Source organism: Rhinolophus hipposideros, assembly GCF_964194185.1.
Source record: "Rhinolophus hipposideros genome assembly, chromosome: 6".
Lineage (NCBI taxonomy): Eukaryota > Metazoa > Chordata > Mammalia > Chiroptera > Rhinolophidae > Rhinolophus > Rhinolophus hipposideros.
This window is the reverse complement of record NC_138052.1, coordinates 68,608,122-68,632,842: the sequence shown is the minus strand read 5'-3', so window position 1 is coordinate 68,632,842 and position 24,721 is coordinate 68,608,122. Positions and strand designations below refer to the sequence as shown.

Here is a 24,721-nt window from a genome sequence, read left to right as displayed (position 1 = left end):
ATGAGCCTTGTTAAATACTTAAAAAAGTGAAAGGGATGAAGATAGTGATGAATCACAAAGGAAGGAAGGAACTCAAGGATAAAAGTTACCCAGAGTTTATAAAAAGACCGTATTAAATATTCTAAAGTGCAGTCATTTAGATTGTTAATAATATCTCAACCATGCTGGAAAAAGACAAGAAACCCAAAGAGAATTAAAGTATCTCTTTTCAGTCCTCTTCTAAGCAATAATGACCAAAGTCTTATTGCACTAGGAAAAAACTTTTTAATATTCTTTTCTAGTTTTATATTCAAACTATTCAATTCAGCAAATACATTTTGAGCATATACCATGTGTTGCTTCTATTGTAATAATAATAAAAAAATGAATGTGGACATTAGAATTGTACAATGTAGACTAGGGCTACCCAGAAGTATATAAAAGGTGTATTCAGAATATTTGCGTACATGTGCATACACTGCATGAATGGAGGAAACGGCTGAAGCAGGGATCTGGAAACTTTTGCACCTTCATAAAAACCCTGAGGATAGTCACTAGTTGCCTGACAGACAAAAGATGGGTACCCAGAGGATAAAAAAATAAACATAGGCATTAGGGCTACTGAGAGAAAAAGCTAAAACCAAGTTACCAGCCTAGTACACACAAATGCCTGCCTATATTCTGTCATGGCAGAATACCCTGGAAGGAAAAGATGAACCTGCATAAGAATAGACCAGAAGATAAAACTGAAACTTCCCAGAGGGAGAAAGAGGAAGTGGACAAAATGTGAAACCCATGAAAAAAATAAAGCTACCAGGCACAGCAGAAATGCCCATCTTTCCAAGTGGCACACAGACATCAAACAGTGATACTGGACACCAAGACCATGGATGTTAGAAAAAGGCTTTGGAGTGACACAGATCAAGGTTTGCATTCAGCTTCATTGCTTACTAGTGAGTTATGTTATCTTGAACAAACTGCTTAGCTTCTGTAATCTTCTCTTTTCTCAGTTTAAGCACAGCACCACGCTTAGGCACAGTGCCCCCTGAAGGGGTGAGAAAATCATTACAATCATTACAATATAGTGAGTCAGGGTGAGGAACATAAGAAAAAAATTGTGCATAAGCTATAGAAACAGCACTGAAAAGGAGTTTGATGAGAACTGGGAGATGGGGGCATAGAGAGAAAAGAGCAGGAAAGATTCCCTGGAAAATAATAGATAACACATATACTGGGTTTGAGAGATGAGGTGGCGCTGGTCAGTTGACTGAGAAGGGAAAGAACATTACAATAGGCATGGAAAGCATGTGTGAAAGTATGGAATCCTGAAACTGCCAGATATGTTCCAAGAGCCAGAGGACTGTGGGAGTATGGGAGCATGAAATACGAAGCTCCAGAGCAAAGCAAAGGCCTTGTCACTGAGGACCTTCTATCCAGACCACAAACTTGGAATTACTTCCTAGATCTGACAGACAAAATATCTAAATATTTCTCTCATTCGAGTCTACCTGAGCTATCAAAAAGGTTTGTTTGTTTGTTTTTAAATCCTCTTCAGTGAATTTAGAGCATTTTTTTTTCCTGAAGATTAAAAGATTTTAATTAAATTTTCTCTCACCAGAAGGTTGTATTAGACTTTAAAGGGGATTGGATATTATTTTCCAAATACCTTCTGTTTGTCATCTGGAGTTATAAATCAATCAACTATGTTTGGTTGTCCAAACCAATCAAAATTAAGATCTAGCTAAGCTACAAATGAAATATTTCATCTGATGTACATAACACTCTGGATTGTTGAGTTTCTCTACCATACTTCAATGGACAAATAAATGACAGATTCATAGAAAGACACACCCCTGCACATAATAAATGTAAACCTTAGTAGGGAGAATCGCTGTAGCAGACAATAATTAGAATTAATGTAAGTAATGAACTTTACGGAAAATAGAAGGCTAGCAATAGAAGAATGCTTAGACTTACAACTTCATGGCAGCTATATGACAAATCCAGAAGGCACCATTCACCCATTCACGTAGATTCAAAAGAAAAGGCGCCCCCTAGAGCCATGTATTGCACAATTTACATGGTGGTGTGTGGCTGCTCTGGTCAAGCACAGATTAGATTGTTAAAATTTGTGCTGGAAACCTATGTAATTTTACCGACCATTGTCACCCCAGTAAATTTTAATTTTAAAAAAGCACACAATTAAAATAGGAAACAAAAATCTTTATGAATTGGATAAAGCTATTAGTCAGCTATATGATCTTTTAAAATGAACTCAAAATCATGCATCCAGTAAAACTAAATCTACTAGATTGAAATTTCAAGCGAAACTATATTTAAACACGAAGAATACTTTTCAGTAATAATGTTGAAAAAATAACATCCATAATAACAGAAAAGATAGTTTTTATAAAATTAGATATATAGCTTTTCAAATTATAAACGTAACAGATGCTTATTATTGAAAGTTTGTGGATTAAAACAAGTCACTAAATAAAAACTCCCATAATTCTTAAAAAAAAAAAGTTTCACTGGTGTAGAACTGTCTAATCAAGGGCTACAGGAAGATAATTTTGGTTGTACTGATGTTTAACTTCAATGAAATTCACAGTCTCACGTAATCAATTATCAAGGCCAGCTGTAGTTCAGGGTCTCCTGTGAAAATTCTTCCTGGGTATCCTTGACAAAGAAGCCAAAGAAAAAGACCTTTCCAGGAGCAGTTATTTAAAGAATAAGGATAGTGGTAATCACTTCACTATTTGCTCCCTTACCCTCTGACCAGAGAGGAAGTTCTAGAACAAAATTACACTTTCTGAGACAAACCCAATAACCTATCAGGTGGTGGTTATTAATTGAAGGATGACAGAAACAATTCAGTCTGAGTGATATAACTATAATTCAGTAACTAAGAAAGTACTTTTCAAATTTTAGATTTGGGTTTTCCACCCTGGCAGTGCTTCTAATTATATTGTTATACACATTTTTATGTTTTTCACAAGAAGAACTGAGAATTAATTTTAGATAACCAAAAACTCAGAGGAAGATATCATTTCTCCAATATTGTTATTATGATATCTACATGTATTATTATAGAGCTTACAATGAGTGGGATTAATAAGTGGATTGTTTAATATAAGTACCAGAAGACTATGTTATCACACCTACACACACACACACACACACACACACACACACACACACACTAACACAAGCACACACTATATATACATATAATTGTTCCTTTCAATGGCATTCTTCCTCTCCCAGGCAAAAATGTATAATAGATAAAAGAAAGCAGGAAGGAAGTTGCTGGCTTTTTCCCTCTCTGATTTTAGATTAAATGAAAAGACTGTATGGGCTGACTCAGAGGATACACAATATGCATTGTTAAGAATCTTTAGTCTCATTTATTCAGATTTAATATTAGGACACAGTTACTACTAAAACACACTTTTCATACACAAGCATTTACATGTCACCTTCATTTTAAGCAGCCTTAGATATCAGTTTCTTGTTGATATCCACAATAAACAATTGAGCTTGTTTCCTACAACACGTATAATAATTGTAACAAATCATCCGGAAGGTAAGAGAATAAGAAAGGTGTGTAACCAGCAACAATTTCACCAGCAAATAAATGGTCAATAGCTCTTGAGTGTCAATATGACTGTCCTGTCAGATGCTGAAAATGTACTCACCCAGGCAGCCTGGAAGAATAAACTACTGACTCAAGAATGTACCGCCAGAGCACACAGGTATTCTCTGAAACACTCAACCTTCCCTCTTACATATATTTGTGCTTTATGAAAAAAGGTGAATCTCAATTAAATCTGGAGAAATAGAAAATTACAATGAGAGAAACCCACATTTCTAAACCCAAGGCAATCAGATATTAACTGCTGAAATCCAGGCCATATTTTCGGGTATCTAGTATATTTTAAATGCATATTAGAAATACATCTCTTAATGTATGTTTAAGGGGGAAAAAGTTCAACTTTCTGAAACTAGATTTGTTAGTAATTTATCAGGACTTTCTTTTTGCCCCAAGAGATTAATATTTTTCAGGCAACAGGATCCACAAACCAATATTATTCCAGTTGTTCCATAATGCCAGCTGCTGAGCAGCAGACAAGTGGGATATCTAGAACATGCTAGTTGATTAGGGGTATCTTAGAAAGATTTAGATTGCAATCTTTTTATCCTGAATACATTGTAAAGCAATTATAGAAATTCAAGTCCTGAGTCCATTGACTCAAAAGTCCATTGTCAATAGCCTTTTTTTAAATAAACACTCAGAGTTTGCCTATTTTTAGGACACATAGCTTTGTCCTGGCTAATTTATAAACCATATCATGAGGGGTTAGTTAACTTTGCTGAATACCAAAGGCTCTCTTCAGCTAGAAACAAACCTATTCTCTTCTTAGTCTCTGAAAGCAAGCAGCTTTTACCTAATAATTTCATGACCTTTCCATAAAATAATCTCATAATGCAAAAGTCTAAGATTCAGTTCTCAGTCATGGTTCTGTGATAGGAAGTCTTTTCCTTCCAGAAGTTCCCTTCGGTCAAAACATTAATGTGATGATTATAATGATAATGAATATTTCTTGCCTTATTCAAGTAGTTTTCCATGTGCAATTTTTTTATTAATCTAAACTTACTTTTAAAAATCCAAGGGGATTTCTTTTTCAAAAAATGTGTAACTAATCTTTTCATAAAGCCATGGGTTTTTTCTTAAAAGGAAAATTAAGTTCTTAATTTATCTGCTTTGGTAAATAGGTACCTTCACTTATTATAAATACTTAAAGTATTACTAATATATGGGGAGTGATTAATAATACACAATTGTTTTACAGGAAGTGAGAAATAAGGTTGGGTAGCGGGGAGGCCTTCCCTCCACCCGGTCTGTAGTCTCATGCATGATATATATTTGAATACACTGGATCTATTTAAAATAAGAGAAGTCTAATTAAATTGGAAGATAACCCCTTCTGGATCAAGGGAAATTTTCTTGCTGCCCATTATTATCTTTTCAATATGGCTTTAAAAGAGCAATATTTAATTTCATTATTCTTAACATAAATTATCCTTTATATATTTACATTTACAGATAGGTATATACGTGTGTATATATACACATACATACATATATGACATTTTATATAGCATATTTATGTGTGTGTGTGTTGGGGGTGTGTTGACAAGAGTTAAACTTTGCCCAAGCTCTGTGCTTCTAGAAAACAGATGGTTAAGTAGTCCCCTATTTTTTTGTGTTCCATGAAATGGGTACTGCAAAGAACCACCATTCCTCATATGACTTAGCTGAGACTCAGGGACGTGCTGCTTGTTTACCTATGCAAAGGCCAGACATAAACGCTCCAAGTTCCATTTCAGAAATGATGGAGCTGAGCTGGACAAAATACCTACTTCTTTGACTTGGCCAAACTTTAGTTAAGCATCTCTCCTTCCTTCATGCCCCTGAACTTGACCCCTTCCCTAGAATAGAGCCCCTTCTTAATGGCCTCTGAGGTTCACACCAGCCAGACACCAGTTCGGTCTAGCTTATTGGCCCTTTCAGTAAAAGAAAACTTCTTTTTGCCTGACCTTTGAGAAGTTTATAAATTTTGTGGAAGGAGCATTCTCCCTATTTGAAGCAGCGGTGCTGTTCCCCATCTTGCAATAATAAAATCTCTCTTTACCTCAATCTGGATTTGTTTTTACTTGACAATGTACACACCACACTTACATATACTTTCAGAGAAATGAGCTCATATTGCTCTGATTTGGGTTAATAAGGAAATTAGATGGCTGCATCCCAGCTTCATCTCTCTAGAGTAACAAGGAAAAAAGAGGAGCTTGTGTCTGAAAAACCTAAAAAGGCTATGAGAAATTAAAACAAAACATCTTTGTTATCAATATTTTCTTTCCACATGTATTATTGTAGAAAATAGTTAACATAGTTAATACATCAAAGTCTCACCTTAAACTAAGAACCTGTGTGTAAGAACCAAATTTTCTCTACGGAAAGTTTTCCTGTGAGAAAAGTTAAGACCCTTCATAACCTCACAAGTTGGAGACAAGTCCTCTGGTCTATGATGCATCTCTTCATTGGGATTCTACCACTTGTGAATTATTCAGAATCATTATTAAATGCTGCTTTCATCTGGGGTGGGGAAAGTACCTCCTAGGGACACTAAATTTAGTTGTACTGGAGATAAAGTAAAGTGGCCTGTGCTTCCGTAATCGTGTCAACAGCCTGGCTTTTATCTCTACTAAACTCCTGGGCAGCACAGCTGGGACGCAGCCACCCAAGGCAGAAATCTGGACATAATGCAACCAACATGCTTATTGCTAAGAAGCACTAACATTCCATCTACTATGTTTGAAATAATGTTATAGATTCATGACTTTTTATTATGATAGATGCACTAATTATACTTTTTAAAAAAGAATTTATCCTTTTCTCTAAAGCTAATACAGCTACTATTCTATATTATATAATTATCTCTGAATCTTTTCATCTTTAAACCACAGAAAGCTCTCAAAAAACAGCCTTAAACATCCTCCTCTGCAACTACGAGCTGTCAAATGCATTTTATGGATACACATGGACACAGAACGTTGCTGCAAATTATTTTTTTAGTTGGTGGGTGATTAGATTCACTTGTACTTAACAATATGACTCATGACCAGATTTGATATAATAACAAATTAGCTATGATGCTAATGAGTGGTAATTAAATGAGCCAGGCAGACATTTTAGAACTCCCCAGACCAAGCTGAGGAGGTCCAGCACATCTTTATTTTGATTTGTTTTCTTTTCACCATTATTTTCAGATTGTTTTGGCAACCAGACTTAAGTATCAAGATACAAGGCTGGGTTTTGGAATCCATGAAAGGCTAAAGATATTTACTCTCTGCTCAACTTGTACTTCCTCATAGAAGACTTTCCTGACCTCTCTCATTAGGTCAAATCCCAGTACACATTCTCAGTCATGCCATGAACTTCTCCTTCACGGCACTCATCACAGAGACAAATTTAACACACAGCGTGTGATTATTAAACGACTGCCTCCCCAATAGACTGCCAGCTGCACGAGACCAAGAGTCCATGTTTTTATTCGCCAGTACATGCCCAAGCACACAGCCTAGCACCCTGTAGGAACTTACAGATATTTGTTGAATGGCTGAATATGGCTTAACCAAACAAAAACAAAACAAAACAAACAAACAAAAAATTACCGTTTGTCAAATTATGGATTAGAAGCCTCTTTTATGCTTTGTACCTACTTACTTATAAATGTTAGAGTGGAAATAAATAAAATTAACTTCTTGAGATGGGAGACAAAGTTCTTTTTTTTTTTGCACTAATACACCAAACAATAAGAGGCTTTCAAAAAATGTATCTAGGAGTACCTTTTCAGACACCTAGTCCAAGTGTAAATATATCAAACTTAGCTTATAGATGCTATGCCTTCTAACTATATATTCTTCACTTCCTAAGGCCTAGCAACATATTCTTTTGTGTATGAAGGTACTGGAACTGACACATGAGGTTGGAGTTATTTTTCTAGAACTGATCCATTCATTATCTCTCACCTGCCACCTTCTTCCTGGTGATGAATGGCATGTGTTATAAAGCAGCTGGCTGATATTACAGGTGAGTCTAGGGCTCGCTAGGCTGAACGAGACTAAACTGGCTACCACTACACCTACAGACCTCAACTTTGGCATTGTTATTTTGCCTTTCCCAGTTCCAGTCACCAAACATTTTCAACAAAACAAATACCATAACTGCTTACTAAAATTGAAATATTTTTTAAAACATATAATAGGCCAAAAATATATATTAAAAATCAAATAAAAATTTAAAAAAGAAATAAAGACAGCCTAAAAAAGATATAGACTAAGTTGATATACAACATTCCTTTCATTAGCTATTGGGTACACTTAACCTAACAATATAAGAAATTCTTTAGGTTGGTAGGTAAGTTTTTGAGCAGAGGAATATACTGCTAGCTGGCTAGATAGGCGAACAGGCAGTCAGATACGTCTTGAGGTAGTAATTACTTATGCGGTCCATTCTGTGCAGTTTGCTTTTTATTATAGAGCACTTAATCTATGGAGTTTAACAGACTGTAATCTATATTTGCAGAGCAGAGGAACTTCTGTGAGTTATAAATTGAATTTAGTTATCAAAACTTCTATAATGTTATTTGAATATTTTCACTGCAGGGAAGCCTTGCAGAATGAAACAATGGATAAAAGATCATTTAGTTTGCAAAAGTTCCCAACAGGCAATATTGTTAAAATGTCAATACTACCAAAAGTGGTCCAAAGATTCAATGCAATCCCAATCAAAATCCCAATGATGTTTTTGCAGAAATGGAAAAACTGACCCTAAGATTCACGTGGAACCTCAAGAGACCCTGAATGGCCAAAACAATATTAACAAAGAAGAACAAAGCTGGAGGACTCACTTCCTGATTTTGAAACTTACTATAAAGCTACAGTGATCAAAACAGTATATTACTGGTATAAACTCAGACATACAGACCGAAGGAGTATAATAGAGAGCCCTGAAATGAGCTCATGCATATGTGGTCAAATGATTTTTGAAAAGAGTACCAAGACCATTCAATGAGAAAAGACAGTCTTTTCAACAAATGGTATTAGGAAAACTGGACATTCACATGCAAAAGAATGAAGATGAACCCTTACCTAACAACATACATAACAATTAACTTGAAATGAATCATAGATCTAAAAGATAGGCTTAAAACTATACAACTCTTAGAAGAAAACATATAGCAAAATCTTCATGACATTGAATTTGGCAATAATTTCTCGGATATAGACACTCTTTAGTGTCATAGAGTATATCATTGGAGTATAAAGGCAACACACAAAATGAGATAAAATATTTGTAAATAACATATCTGATAAGGGATTAATATCCATAACATAAAGAGAATTTCTGAAACTCAACAACAACAACAAAAAGAAATTAAAAAATGAGCAAAGGATATGAATAGACATTTCCCCAAAGATATACAATGGCCAATAAGAACATAAAAAGATGCTCAGCATCATGAAAATGAAAATCAAATCTACAATGAGATACCACCTCACACCCATTAGGATGGCTACTATCAAAAGACAGAAAATACGTGTTGGCGAGGATGTAGAGAAATTGGAATTCTTGTGCATTGGTGAGAATGTAAAATGGTACAGCCAACGTGAAAAACAGTATAATAGTTCCTCAAAAAAATTAAAAATAGAATTACCATAAGATCCAACAATTCCACTTCTGGCTATCTACCCAAAATAACTGAAATCAGGGTCTCAAAGAGATATTTGGATACCCATATTTATAGCAACATTATTTATAAAAGTTAAAACATGAAAGTGTCCAACTCTCCATCAACAGATGAATAAATAAGGCAAATGTGGTATTTATATACAATGGAATACTATTCTGCCTTAAAAAGGGAGGACATTCTGACATGTTAAAACATGGATGAACCTTGAGGTCATTATGCTAAGTGAAATAAGCCAGTCACAAAAAAAGATTGTATGATTCCAGTTATATGAGGTACTTAGAGTAGTCAACAATCATAGAGGCAGAAAGTAGTCAATAATCAGAAGTAGAAACAAAAATCATAGAAACAGGTAGTTACCAGGGCCTGGGGGGGGGAGTAAATGGGGAGTTATTGTTTAACAAGGGTGGAGTTTCAGTTTTACAAAATGAAAAGTTTTGGAGATGGATGGAGGTGATGGCTTTACAACATTATGAATGTATTTAATACCACTGAACTGTACACTTAAAAACGGTTAAGATGGTAAATTTTATGTTGTGTGTATTTTACCATGATAAAAATAAAAACTAGGAATAGAATTCCCAACAGGATAAGTATAGACCATCCCATTTGGAAAGAGCAGTCAAGAAGGGAGAAGAGAACAGTGTGGGGGAATCACTGTGGGAGACTGTGTGAAGTACGAATAGGAACTCAGTATAATTAGGGTTGCTAAGCACCATGGGTTAAAAAAATCAAAATTGGGGGGGAACAAAGCATAAAAGAGACTATATATATATATATATATATATATATATATATATATATATATATATAGAGAGAGAGAGAGAGAGAGAGAGAGAGAGAGAGAGAGAGAGAGAGAGATTCACACTATTGATAAATGACAAAAGGAACAATGTATTTAAGCAATATAATGTAGTTAAGCCACAGAAAAAGATAGAAAACAACATATAATCATAAAATGGAAACATCTGTGAGAACTCTAGCAATCATAAAGTCTGATCTCATTTTTAGGTGAGAAAATCTATCCCCAGTAAAGATAATTTTTTAAAAGTTAATATTAGTTGCAGATTTTTAGACTCAGAGTCCAACTTCCTATAGCACTAAACTCTCAAGATAATTTAAATTTTAAAAAAGGGGGGGAATTTACAGCCTCTACATTTGTTATTTTGCATGTCTCATCAGAAAGTATTTTCGTTAGATTTGCCAGAATTAAAAGCTTTGTTTAAACTCTTTGAACATTGATTTTTCAAGGTTGGTGACTTAAAGGCTCTCCCTTTGCTTCCCAGGAGGCTCCTTTCTCCTCAGGAAAGCCTAAGGAATTTACCCATGGGGATCACACCTCTCATTTCTAAATCATCTCGTTTTTTATTCAAAGGAAGGAGATGCTAGGACTTCTGTTCTAACAGCTTGGGTGATTAAGGACAGCTTGGGGATCTGAGAAGCAGAACTGAGGCAGTGGAGATGTGGGTTGAGGAAGGAACAGGAAAGGGAGTTTGGCCTTCGCAAAGTTTTTGCTGGAGGCAGGACTCTCCAACTTCCTCTGTCTCCTGAAGATGTGGAAGCTGGCAATGTCTAGACAAAAGCCAGTGAACAGTGAAGCTGTCCAAGAGAAACAGGAGGAAGTTGGCTGAGTTCTCGGTGTGGGTCCAGGGTCTGGCCTTCTGCTTTGGTATTTTTTTGATAATAGTTTTGTTTTGCTTTCACATCTCAGTGGTATCTGTCCAGGGGCTCAATTGCATCCACTCACTCAGGGGTGATCAGGCCCTGGGGAGCTGATTCATGCTATGCAAGCCCATAGGAGATGAATGGATAAAACTAAAAAAGAAGGTAAGTGACTCATTTTCAAAAAGAAATGTGACTGCCAGGCATATGGGACTAGTTATGCCACTTGGTCAACCCATTTTTATCTCACTAGAAAAGTATACTTGGAAAACAAAACAAAACAAAAACAAAAAAAAGAAAAAAAGAAAGAAAAGTACACTTGGGAAGCCAAGTTAAGTACAGAGTTGTTTGATGAACAAGAAGAATTGGTGGTCTCAAGCTATACTCTTAACGTACCTTTCTGTACTGTAAGACTACACTGCCAAGGTGATTGGAATACTCCTGTTACCTGGACAAGACACTCACTTCTTGGATTAAGTAAGATAATAAATATAAAGCACTCAGTACAATACCTGATACATACAAAGCGCTCAGTTAATATAAACTAGCATTGTTATGTTGCTATCATATGCTGACAACATAGCATAGAGGATTAGATCCATTGAGTTAGAGCCTTGCTCCATCTCTCACTGTCTATGTGCCAATGGGAAGGTTACTTAATCTCTCAAGCCTCCGTTCCCCTCTCTGTAAAGTGGGTGTAATAACAGTAACTTTACAGGGTCACCCTTAAAATTACTTTAGCTATTGTGTGAAAAGTACCGAACAGCTCATTCTAAGCACTGAATACTCCTATTCCTGATAATAGAAATAACATACACTTACATAGCACTTTGCATATACCAGACACTGGTTTCTAATTCATTTAGTCACTAGTTATTAACTAATTTCATCTCCTTATGACCCTATGAGGAGGGTATAGTTGAGGGACATGTCACTGGTCGATTATATTCACCAATATCTGCACCCCTTTCTCTGGAAGTGTACACTAGCGCTACTCCACTGCTGTCACCTTTGACCATTTGGCTTGCCTGGGCCAGCTGAAGGTGACTGGAAGGGGCACGTGACAGTACTTGGCAAGAAAGGTTAAAACCAATTTGCGCTTCCCTACCTCTAAGACTGTAGAAGTGTTTACTTCACTGGAGGCCCCTCTGGCCTGAGTTTCTAAGTAGCGCTTGCTGACCCGTGATCACTATACAGTGCGAGCTAGAAATAAATCATCGTTTTAAGCCACTGAGATTTTCAAAGTTTTGTTACCACGGCACAACCTAGCATATCCCAGCTGATTCAGAAGCATCGCGACAAAAGGAAATTTTCCCAAGTCCACACAGCCAGAAAGTATCTGGCTCCAGAGTATACTCTTGACCACTTTGCTTTATGTTTCTTAATAATTGATAGTAATATCAATATAAAGAATAGTTTATTACTAATGCATTGTTGTCCTTGGAGGTCTGTTTCTAGACTTCATAAAATAGCTGTTCTTTTCTGAATCAAATGGCTCAGGAGGAAACCTAACCTTCGTCCAGTCCAGCTTCTACTGCAACAATAGAGAGCCACTTCCGGAAGCACTGTTGAAACTCTCCGCGGACAGTATGCAGGACACCGGACATGTTCCCTCTTTATATAACCCCAGAGCAGCTCCCAGAGTCACGATGCCTACAGCTGCCAGAGAGCCTGATTGGACCTCCTTTCCCCCAGCATATACACATAGGATCTCAAAGAATGATTTAAAAATTTTTTTCTCCATCTTCCCTGTCACTTGTTAACATCAGATCAATGTAATACTAAGTGTCAGAAAACATAATGTATTTTTCAGTCTTGGCTCAATTTACTTTAAAGCCAGTGTCCCTCTCCACCACTCCATGCTGCCAACCCCCATTTACCTGAAGGCCCATTCCTCATTTTTTCCAACTCCTCCCTTTCTTGTTGGAAATTATATTGGAATTAAATAGTTTTAGCTACATGAACACATATATTCAACCAATCTTGATCAATCTCTAGTCCCTCCCCCTAAAGAGTGGGGAGTACTTGTATAAATTAGTGTGTAAGGAAACCTTTTCAGTAGGCAATGCAGAATTTTATAGGTGATCCAGGCTGTGTCCTTTAATTCAGTGATTATATCTTACCAGTGTGGTTATTACTATTTCAACCAGTTGTAACCCAATGTAAATTGACTCTAGCAAACTTAAGAGAAGGGGCATTTGTTGGAAGACTTTTAAGGAGCTCTGAAAAGCAATAGGAAGTCTAGAGAATAGAGCAGGAACTAAGAGCTCCAAATTCAAGATACAAGAAATAAAGGAAGAGTCTTAGGGAAGAGTATCTTCTTAGAGGCACCTCTGGAATAAACAGTCTCAATCAGAGTCCAGTCTCTTTGTCTCTCAGCTAAAAATTTAAATTTCAAAGAGGTCATTTGTCCATGGAAAAGGACATCTGGTTAACAAGCCCACCCAACTGTGATTTAGATCTTTTGTATGTATTATCTCATTTCATTTTCACTAAACCCTGGGTATAGATATTATTATCACCCTCAGAGAGGTTACATAACTTGGCTAAAGCCTCACAGCTATCAGGCAACCTGCACACAGAGCCTCATCCTGGTCTAGATTGTCTGGACTCAGTCATGTGGATTGAGTTTTGTAGGAACAGGAGGACAGGGTAATGATTAGAACCATGTGCATGAGTTAAAATCTCAGCTCTGATATTTACTAGCTGAGGGCAAGAAACTCAAACCTCCCTAGGCCTCAATTTTCTCATCTGTGAGATAGAAGAGTCATATCAGGGTCAACATAAGTTGTTGCAAGGTCACACAGTTGTTGAAAAGAGGAAAGGGGAAATGTATATAAACTAATAATCATGAGTGCTTGTCACATATTAAGTGCCGAATAATCAATGGCCATTATTAGTTATATGTCTGTCTCCCCTTGTATACTAGTCCTGGAGGCCCAGGTATTACTCTTTTGATATTTGTATCCTAGCACCTTTCTCAGTGATTGGCACATTAACAATCCCACATAAATACCTGCTGAATGGAAGGCATTTGTATCAGGGTTCATGATGCCATGTTGTACTCTAGCGTTATAATAAGCTTCTCTTTATATTAATGTGATAGCTCCTCCATGCCCGTTAAGCAAATGATGCTCCTCTTCTCCCACTCCAACCCCCGCCCCAGACTGTTAACTCAAGGGGTCAGGGTCTGTATCTCGTTTGTTCTCCATGGATGCCCAATGCCTAGCACAGAGCCCAGGGCATAGTAGGGCTTAGCAAATTGAATTGCTAATAAACACTTGGATTTTTAATAAACACTTGTGATATGCCTTAGAGTTCACCTCGCACTTCCACACAAACATGTGCAGCATCTCTCTGCAGTGCAGGTTAGAGACACAGGCTCTGGAGCCAGACCACCTGCATTTAAAGTCCAGCTCCACCATTTAAGAGCTAAGTGACCTTGGGTAATATGCATAAGGTTGCAATGCCTCAGTTTCCTCACCTGTAAAATGAGAATCACAACAGTATTGGGTTGTGAATATTAAAATGTTAATTAGTATAAACCTTATAAAACAGCACCTGGCAAATAATAGTAGTATTCTTTAAATGTCAGCAATTGTTAATTTTGTTTGTAGCTCTTTTTTCCCCATCACACTATCAAAAAAAATTATTCAACTGCCTAAATCCTTTCTCCTTTCATGTATGAAAAGTGGCATCTTTAATCCTAAAATTAATTAATCCTAAAACTAATTTTCAACAGAGCAAATCATAATCTCAAGAAATTGACTTCTGGAGCTATTTGCAAAAACAAATGTATTTACAGAGACTATTCTTAAACTAAAATAATCCTAAATGGATCCAGGTATTTTGTAGTTTAAATTTCTTCCAAATCACTTGTGTTGGCTCTTTCTCCCACAACATTTGGCCTTATTCTTTCCACAAACAAGAACAGCCATATCGACTTGTCCAGAAGTGTTCATGTAAGTAAAAATATACACACAAACACCAGGCAGGGGACTAGGTGTGCGACATGTCCTCTGCCTTTACTACAAACTTCATTAACGGATTATGGCATAAAATGTGTCAGTCCCAGTATGTATGTCCCCCATCACTTACAGCATGAACCTAGTGAATTGGCCACATATTACTTAAAAATTGAAATCACTGTATTAAACATTGATGCTTCCCCATGCGAGGGACAGGGGAGGAGGAGAAAACTGAAGGCAAAGGGGGCACCTGGGCATCACACTCACCTTCAATACTGTAATGTTCCAAGCAAAGCTTTCAGTTGCCTTGTTGAGTTTTCTTCCTTTCAATCCTTCTTTTGCTCCCAGATTATGAAGTTCCTCATGGAACTCCATCCCTTTGAAAAAAGGACATCCAAGAATTCTTAGTATAAATTGAATAAAAACAGGAATTTTTATGACAATATTATCAGTGAAAATATAATTTCCCATTCTTGTCCTTCTCTTATAATTTCTAAATCCCTAAATTGAATTATCCCTCCCATTCTGTTCATCCCCACCAAATGGCTATCCTTCAGGGAAAACTAACAATAATCAATGCATTGAACTAAATTACATTTTAAACTGGCAGGAGCCGTAGACAAAGACATGAGAAGGTAAGAAAATTCTTCCAACAGGTTATATCAATCTTGTTTGTCCTCTGCCTGTGTTTTACACAAAATGGTGTAATGTGTGCATGGCAACCATATGTGATGGATGTACATATCTTAATTTTCCCATGAACCCTCCATATGGTTTGACAGGAGGCCCGTTACCCACATAGATAAAAATGGCAATTAGTAAGTGTTGAGTAAAAATAAAAAGTTTTTAAAAATAGCATTCCTGGAAACACCCAAATGTTTCAGATGTTGGAATGGCCTTAAAGTTATTTTTATCTCAACCATCCTCTCAAGCTTTAATACTATAAAAAACATCACCATGATCTCTTTCTTCAGCCTTTGTCTTAGCACCTCAGGGATGGGAATCACACTTTTTTCTGGAAAGCTCACTCCATTTGAAAAACTAGGACTGATGTCAAGCCAAAGTCTCTCTCCCTGGAATTTCTACTCATTCCTTGGTGCTAGCTAGACGCAGACCATCAAGGTCAAATCTCTTTTCTGGGGTGCAGACTTTTAAATATTGGAAGAAAGATAGTACATAAAGTCCACTAGAGTCTTCTTTTCTCCAGATTAAACATTTTAACACGTTTCAGCTTATTAATAATGTCTCTTGTTTAAGGATGACATCCAGGTAGGGCCACTGCATTACATAGCTGCCCAGAGTCAAGCTTGTCGACACTTGCACCCAGGAACATCTGTTGAAAGTGGGCTGGAAGTAGCCCCCATGAGATAGGGATTTGTTCTAGCTACTTGTTCTAGCTACTCTGCTGTTATTAATGCAGCCTAAAACCACATTATCTTTTCTGGTGCCAACATCACAAACACAGCACATGGTAAGGGTATGCCTGTGAAATCTGGGCCTACACTGGCTATACCATTTACCATGTCCGTAAGCATGAGCAAGTCCCTGAAACTCTCTGCAGCTCAGTTTCCTCATTGGTGAAATGGTGATAACAAGAGTGTTTTTACCTTAAGGGATTGTGGTGAAGGTTAAATGAGTCAATACATATAAAGCTTGCAAAGTAGCGCTTGGCACATAGGAGCATACATAAATATTTGGTACTATTATTTTTATGCTTCCTGTACACTGAAATATTTAAGCCTCCTGGTCAGTCAGTGAAGAGCACAATTTTTAAACTTTGGTCTAGGTTCAAAGGTCAGCTCTACCACTTTTTAATAATGGGATCTTGAGTAATTCACTCAATCTCTCAGAATCGCAGATGCCTCATCTATAGGTTGGATATAATGATGACTCCCTTGCAGAGTTGTTAAGAGGACTAAGCAACATAATGTATGTGCTTAGTATATCATATGCATATAGATCAAGCAATTGCCATGATTGTCATTGTCCTCATAATCATTATTGTGTGTGTGGATCAAGGAGACATGGATCCAGAGAGACAGAAGTATAGGGCTGGTGCAGATAGAGGTGAACATAACTAAACATAGGCGTGTCCTCATAGATGTGACCCATCCCACCCTTAAAGAAAGTTCATTCTACAGTGAGGACTAGTTAGCCAGGCAAAAGCCTAGAGGATTAAAGGATTATGGTTCAAATTGTAAACATGAAGAGGCAATGAGGAACTATAACTTCCATATCAGTAGTAAAAGGTTTGATAGGTTCCCAAATCACAAAAGTAGATTCAGAAACCCTCACCTCTAGAAATCTTCAGATACCACACCCCATATATACACATACAACACACCTGCTGTCACCTAGATTTCTTTGGTACTAAGCAAAGACTTAACTATAGCACAAAGTATAAACTGTGGCATAGAATATTTGAATTTTAAGCACAAGAAACAAAACTATTTACTAACTCTGTCAAGAATTATCATTATGATTTCTAAACAAAACGGTGTTGGGGAGGTAGGAAGGGGGGGAGATTACCTGCTTTCTGACACTGCACAATCTTTTCCTGGACTGTGTCAGCCATTTCTATGAGAAACCGGCTCTCTTGTATCATCTGTCACAAAACAAACATCAAAAAGGTGGTTGTCAGAAATCCTTAAACTGGCTCCTTGGAAAGAGTACATACAGAGAGACCCACATGGCACTGCCAGTAACGGGGAGCCACAGCCTTAATCACAAAAGATGGGAGAGGGAAGGATAATCTGCTCCGACTCCCACCCATTCTAAAACCACAGCTAGAGTCACCTACCTTATGATTGCTCCCATTCTGTAACATGCCTCTCACACAATGGGTATCAAACAAATAACTGTTGAATAAATGCATATACATTCTTTAAGCCCACAAGAATATTCATGAATACCTCTTATTCCACTCCCTCATCCCAAAAGTTTCTACAACACAAGGCAAGTGGCACTGGAACAATGTCAATGAGAATCAGAATGGGGAATCACCTAGTGATGAGCTGAAGGACTACTGAAGACATCTATGAAGTTGATAGCTTGGATTTGGGTGGTCCAAAGATGGCAGTGGTCTAGCCCTCCCTCTAGAAGGGCTCCAACTCCATTGGCAAGAATGAGGAGTGGGTCAGATTTCAAAGCTACTAACTCAGCGGAGCTTGTACGTACTACACTGAAATGGTTGTCCCTGCCCTCCATGTTTGGATAGAATGCAAATATATCCAAGGGGTAATTAACATACTGAGTGAAGTAGGGAAAATAAAACAACTGTTGGAGAGATAGAGAAAAGAAAAATCTGTATGTGAACAAGGGGGAAGATGACAGTAGGTAAAGAAGCTATATAATCAGAAAGACAAGGAATTGGGGCTTTTTTGAAAAAATGACTAAAGAAAGGCAACAAATAAGCAAACTAACACTTCCTGATTTCCAGCCACTCTTCTACTCTTAAGAAATGTTTCCCTCTGCGTATTCTGTTTATCTTTCTGGCTCAGTATACTGCAGGGAGTTTAAGGCAGAATTTAAATTGGACATAAAAGGTCCTGAGTAAGACATCTTTCGTAATTAAATGCTGTTGAACAGATTGTAGTCTTGTACAATGACTTCCAAATATAAAGTGCTTTATGGTTACAAATTTTCAAATGGAAAAGAACATTGAATCACAAATTTTTAGTGCCTAACAACTCCATAGGAGTAAAATCATATCATTCATTCATTTAATAAATATCTATTAAGCAGCCACTATGTAAAAGCACTATGTAAAGCTCAAAGGGTAGGACACATTGGTGAGCAAAAACAGACACATCTCTAACTCCTTGGAGCTCATAGTCTAACAGGGAAGTCTACTCAGATGAATAAAATATGATAATCAATTCAACCAAACAAAATTCAATTACATTTTTCTCCCTGCAGTGATTAGTCTAAAGTGACTTATTTGAAGGGCTAAACTGACTATCAAAACCATAAAACTAGACACCCGAGAAGTTCTCAACTGAGTCACATTTTTGAACTGTATCAGTTAACTCTTTCAACTCCCAAGAGGAAATGGAATGCTGTGAATAAAAATTTGTCAAATAGTTAACAGTAGCCAGAGTTACTACAGCTTCCATGTAACAGAAATTTGCAGGCAGAGAAAGATTTAATATAAATGCAATTGGATTTAGTCTTTTCTAATCTTAGCATCCATATAGGCAACATCAATTGAGTTTTTATAATATTTTCAAAAATTATCAGATGTTTCAAATCGTCAAATATCAGACAAAATGTTTTCATGAAATTCAAGCAAGGGAAATATTTATAAGAAAAGTCACATTCTGTGACTTTACCATGAGCAAAATAGGTAATAAATTACACATTTTTAGAATCATTTAATTTTAGGTCTAAAAGAATCTTAGCTATCATGCCATTCCTTAATTTTATTTAAAAGGCAGGGGGGAACTAAGACTTACAGGAGTTAAGATTATTGCCCTCCACCGCCCAAAAAACCAGAAGTAATTAACAATCAAGCTGGAATTAAAATCCCAGCTTTCTGGCATCCCTCTTATTTTCATGAAAAAAATAGCACCCTTCTAATTTTGTCTGGCTTGGCCATGCTCCATGCAAGAATGCATGTCTTCACATACATGCAATCTTTGAATTTGAAATGTAGCATTCCAAAGTCAACTGGCCATCAGAAAAAATAAGAGCGCAGCCCATAATCAGTCCATTTCAACCAGATTCAAATATATTCATTTTAAGAAAAATACAAAATGAAAAAGGAACAGGATTGATGATTCCTTTGACAATATCTTGTATTCTGACATCTTATATTCATTTCTCCTGGTGTTGCTCTAAGTAGAGAACATATGATACTATTCTCTGATTTTAAAAAAAATCGTTATTGATTTGTGGCCAGTTTTCTTTGCAGTATTGTACTAAGCATTTTCTTAGTGTTTTTGTTCTTGAGAACAAAAAAAGAATATACTTCCTGCATCCCCAAACTCTATAGCCTCTTTGTAACAACCTGAGCAGGAAGTGTCCTCTTTGCCAAGGCTAACTCTTTTACCTAGACTTAAAAATCCCACCTCTTCCTGCTTCCCTCAAAAACCGATTCCTAATGAGCCTTCTCTTTTCATCTACAATCTCTACCTCTCCCCTGGCATCTTCTCTTCTCCCTAGTCAAATCCTATCAGGCCTCACAGCTCACTTCAAGCCCCCTCTTCCCCTGGTGTCCTAATTTCCCCTTCCCTCCCTCTCTTACCTCCAAATTTCCAGAACACTCTATTTTTTTAGTCTTTTTACATTTTTTTAAATTTGCTATCTTAAATTACAATCGATAACCTATATCTCCTGCTCTTCACTTCCCCAGTAAATTGTAAGTCCAGTACAGTAAGAACCCAATCTTATTTACTTTTATATCACCAAATTCATCTATCCTTTTATATAATCACCTATTTTCTATTTTACTTTGTGGTACTTATTTCTTCTACACATCTATTACCTACGTATGTATGCACAATAAAATATTTCATTTATTATTGATCATTTCTCAAACCTATAACTGTCTTTTTTGAAATCTAGTTATCTTTTTGTCTCTAGTTTTCTTTTTCTAGGCTTCTCCATCTTTGTATAATCTTACATGCTCCTTAATTCCCTTTCATATTAAAGACTGAAAAATAAACACAAAGCGTTTAACAGGATTATGCCTACAGAAAATATAATACTTAATATCAGAAAATAAAATAAATTTTAAAACCTTTATCACTTACTTGAGGTAAAATAATGTCAGGTCCAAAACATACAAGAAATTCTATGATTCAAGGTCTCTTCCAAAACCCCCAAGTAAATATTTGTTAACCACAGAGTATAAGAAGCTTGTTTTTCCAATATCTAATGGATCACTTCATAAAGAAACAGTGGAGTGTGATTTAACTTTCAACATAGAAGAACATCTCTTTGAGGTTCTTTAGAGAATAACCTGAAATCCTTTAGTAATAAAAGTCACAACTTTGACTATAAAATACCTCATCATTAACAGTTTCAGAATTTAAAATCAATCTTCATATGAACTTTTCTGATAAAAGCATTTTGTCTTCTCTACAACACCTTCCATTGTATATAGAAGAACTATTTTATCTATGCATGTTTTCTGCAGTCAACTTTCAATTATTAGCAGTGGCAGAGAAAACAAACAAGATGGATAGCTGAAATGTACCAATAATTGCAAACCACATGTAAATCAATAATTTTAACTTTTCCCCAACTAAGTAATTTATCTAAGTTGTTAAGAAGGAAAAATGGTTGATTTGAATTTCTTCTCCTTCCTAGGTCTCTACAGACCCTGACGGAAATGAAATATAAAGTAATGAAAGCCCAGGAGAGGTGAGAAGCATGTCCTCAGATAATCCCCTAACTGGGGAGTCAGGGCACCTCTCCAGCCAGACAAGGCTGAGTTAACTCAGTGATAGAATCTGGCAGGAGCCGGATTTACACATCTGATGTCCCAGCCTGAGTTTCCAGGTGCCTTTGCCTGTTGTAGTAACACAAAAAGCTTTTCTTTGGTCTGTCACACCAATATCTCCTAATGGATCTTATTTCCTTGCCTGGCTTTGTATCGAAATCAATAGCGATTTACCCAGATAAAGTGTGGCACTACTTTATGCATTAGATGTGTCCTCAACAGGGGTGTTTAAATTGTCAGTTAAGATTTAAATCATTTATTTAAAATGAAAACTTTAGAGAAGAGGATAGTAACATTTTTACTCAGAGACGGACTAAATTGTTCAACGGACTAAATTGTTCAACAAAAACTGTCATTCTAGCTCTTCTCAATAGGGAATTTAACTAATTGCCTCGGATCATTGTAAAATCAACGTAACTATTAATGGCTCTGAAAAGATAAGCTCCCATCACAGTATGATGCGAACTTATAAAGTCCAGTTTTCTTCTGAATTATATCTAAACTCCTAGAACCACAAACTTTATATTTAGAAGTCACGTTAAGGACCATCTATCATGGACAATTCCATTTTATAGATGAAAAAACTGAGCCCCAAATTGACTTGCCTAAAGCCACACAGCTAGTTAGAGAAATAGTTTAGTCTAGAACCCAGGCATTCTTGAGGAGCAGACCTAAGCTTATAAGTTGTTCTAGAATACTGATATGATATTTAAGTGTGGAATTCTTATTGCAAGTACAAGTTGATGCAAACATTTAATAGAGTAGAATTCATCAATTAAAGCATCATGAAAACACATTTTTGCCATCACTGCTTCTCCCTCCAAGTCTAATTTGCAACATGCATCAACCAACATATTCTTTCTATGAAGCCTAGAAAGAAATGTATTTATTGAGCCCACTGCTTTTTCAGGAAGGTGTTACCAAATGTGGAAAGTGAATCACTTAGGATATGTGAATCAAAAAACAATCTACTCTAGGCCTACTTTGTTATCTCACCTTAAAAAGAGTGCAATAATTAATCTATCTCTTACCTCCCTTCTAATCAAAACGTTGGGATTTAGTTTTTGGTCTGTAGAGGCTCCTTTGTTCAGAATGTTTAAAATAACACTTGAATTGTATTGAACTTGGCACATTTTTTAATCTGATCACCATTACATATATATTTGCTAACTAAAATGAAGATCATTTCCTTTAATTTCTGAAAAATGTTTAAGTCAGAGAAGAAGGAATGTTAATAGTTTGGCATCTTTTGTTCTTATGCAAAGCCAATCCTATCAAGACGGTTAATTTTCGGTGAAACAGAAACACACATAAGGTCAGAATATTTGCAAGCTTATTGGAAGTCCGCTGCCTCTGGTGTATGTGATGAAGTCTCCTCTGTCCTGGGACTACCTGAGAGTCACTACCTGTGAGCCTGATTTACAATGGCGCAGGACAAGAGTACTTGCAGAACGCAGGCTAAAGGACATTTTTCTCCACATTTGGTGATGGCAACAGGAACTGCTTCGGGGAGCTGCTTTCTGGAGAAAAGGATCGTTTTACTTTTTCTTCTCTCCAGTTCTTCTGTTTCCCAAGCAGCTGTCAGCTATATATTGAGTAACCATTACAAATGTTTGTTTTTATCCAGCTCTGATCAGAATTTAGCTCATTCATAAAATTACCAGGTGACTAACCCTCGTAAACCTTCTCCAGAATTTCCAGGCCAATTCGACTACCTCACACTGCCTTTAATGAAGAGTGTTGTAAGAAGTTGAATATTCAGGAATGTAAAGTGAACTTCAAGGATACAGGTACAATATTCCACCAAGAAGCCAGCCTGAAATGCCTGCTTATTAATGCTTCTCTGATGCCCAGTGTCTTGGGGACCCTCGCACTAAGTGGAAATGCTGTCAAGCTTCAAGATGCTGACAATTCTGCCCTCATGCAGAAAATGTAGCAGAAGACATTACCACATCCACAAGTGAAGGAAGTTTCAATGCACTAAGTATACCACAGCTTGTATTTAAATAACCAGCTCTGGAAGGGCACGTGCCAGCAGGCTGCTCTTTTTCTGGGCTCCATTACTACACAAGCCAACATACTTTTTGAAATGCAAACTAATATAAAGTTCCACACAAACTTCACAATGAGAGAGAGAGAGAGAGAGAGAGAGAGATGGAAGGAAAGTATCTTTGACTTACTGAATTCCAATTTAAATTGATTTCAATAAGTAAAACTACATTGAGACTGTAGACATACCTACCACTTTTTCCCATCCTGAGGCTCAACATTATCTTGATAAGAACACTGATGGAAGAGAATGCATTGAATTCACCCGTTATGCTTGGTTTAATTGGGATACCTGCCAGTATATTGATTCCATTGCAAGAGCGATTAAAGATAGCAATTAACTTTTTGCTAGATTCCTGGTCATGCTAACACAATCAGTTGTTTTCCAAATCACACCTCAGCTGACTTAGTAAAAGATTAACCTTTGTTTTCTAGAATGTTTTGATTTTTTTTTTTTTTATCTTCAGAAAATCTGTTGCTCTTACCATGGTAAAGTTTTAACTTTTGCGTTAATGTTAAATAAGTCAGCACAGAAGTCACCTTCAGAAAATGCTTTGGGTTTATTTTTTACAGGTGCAGTTCCCTGAAACTATTTCATCTCTGAATACTATATTCAAAACACTAACTACCCAAAAGTTTTCACATTCATTTAAAACACTTAAAAGGATCAAATATGTTAGGCAAATACTTCTTGACTATGCATGAAAAAGTAAACAGGGGAGAACATTAGAGAAGTAAAAATTCAGTTATCTAAATAAAAAGTTATATAAATACTAGATGACATTTTTCTTTCAAAATTATTTGCAAATAAACTTCTGCTGGTATGGGGTAGGAATAGGGGTGGGGGGTATATCACAGTGAAAAGTGCATCACAGGGTGTGGGGACAGAGCCAGGGGTGCAGTTTGCAGGCTCTCGGCCTCACACAGAAAGGTGCTGGCTCGGGTAGTAAATGGCCATCAGCTGTGATCAGATGGCCATCAGCTGTGGCTAGTTGGCCATCAGCTGTAACCAGTGAGCCATCGGCCACTAATATAACTGCCATGGCTACGCTAGCAGAAAAATAGGGGCTAGCAAGAAGATGGTGGCTGAGCTAGCAAGCGGCAGAGAGTGGATTGCAGATTGCAGAGAAGCGGATTGCTAGCAAGTGAAATTGGTTGGCAGAGACAAGTGGATGGTGGGTTATGGATAGTGTGGCTCCTGCCTCCTGTGTCTCCAACCTAGCCGCCAGCAAGAACATAGTGGTATGACTCCCCTATCCATGGCTCCGTGGGTGTTCCTTTTTGGCCTCATCATGTCCTGC

The 24,721-nt window shown here is 36.8% G+C and overlaps 1 protein-coding gene across 1 annotated transcript in view; it reads right to left on the bottom strand.

The window, feature by feature from the left end:
- The window catches only part of PLCL1 (phospholipase C like 1 (inactive)), a 299,473-nt gene that overhangs the window by 21,170 nt on the left and 253,582 nt on the right, over positions 1–24,721 (bottom strand). The window contains exons 4-5 of the mRNA XM_081051941.1: positions 17,456–17,531; positions 15,194–15,303 (exon numbers count right to left, since the gene is read on the bottom strand). Coding sequence (XP_080908067.1) covers positions 15,194–15,303; positions 17,456–17,531 — 186 coding nt within the window. The remainder of the gene's footprint in view (positions 1–15,193; positions 15,304–17,455; positions 17,532–24,721) is intronic.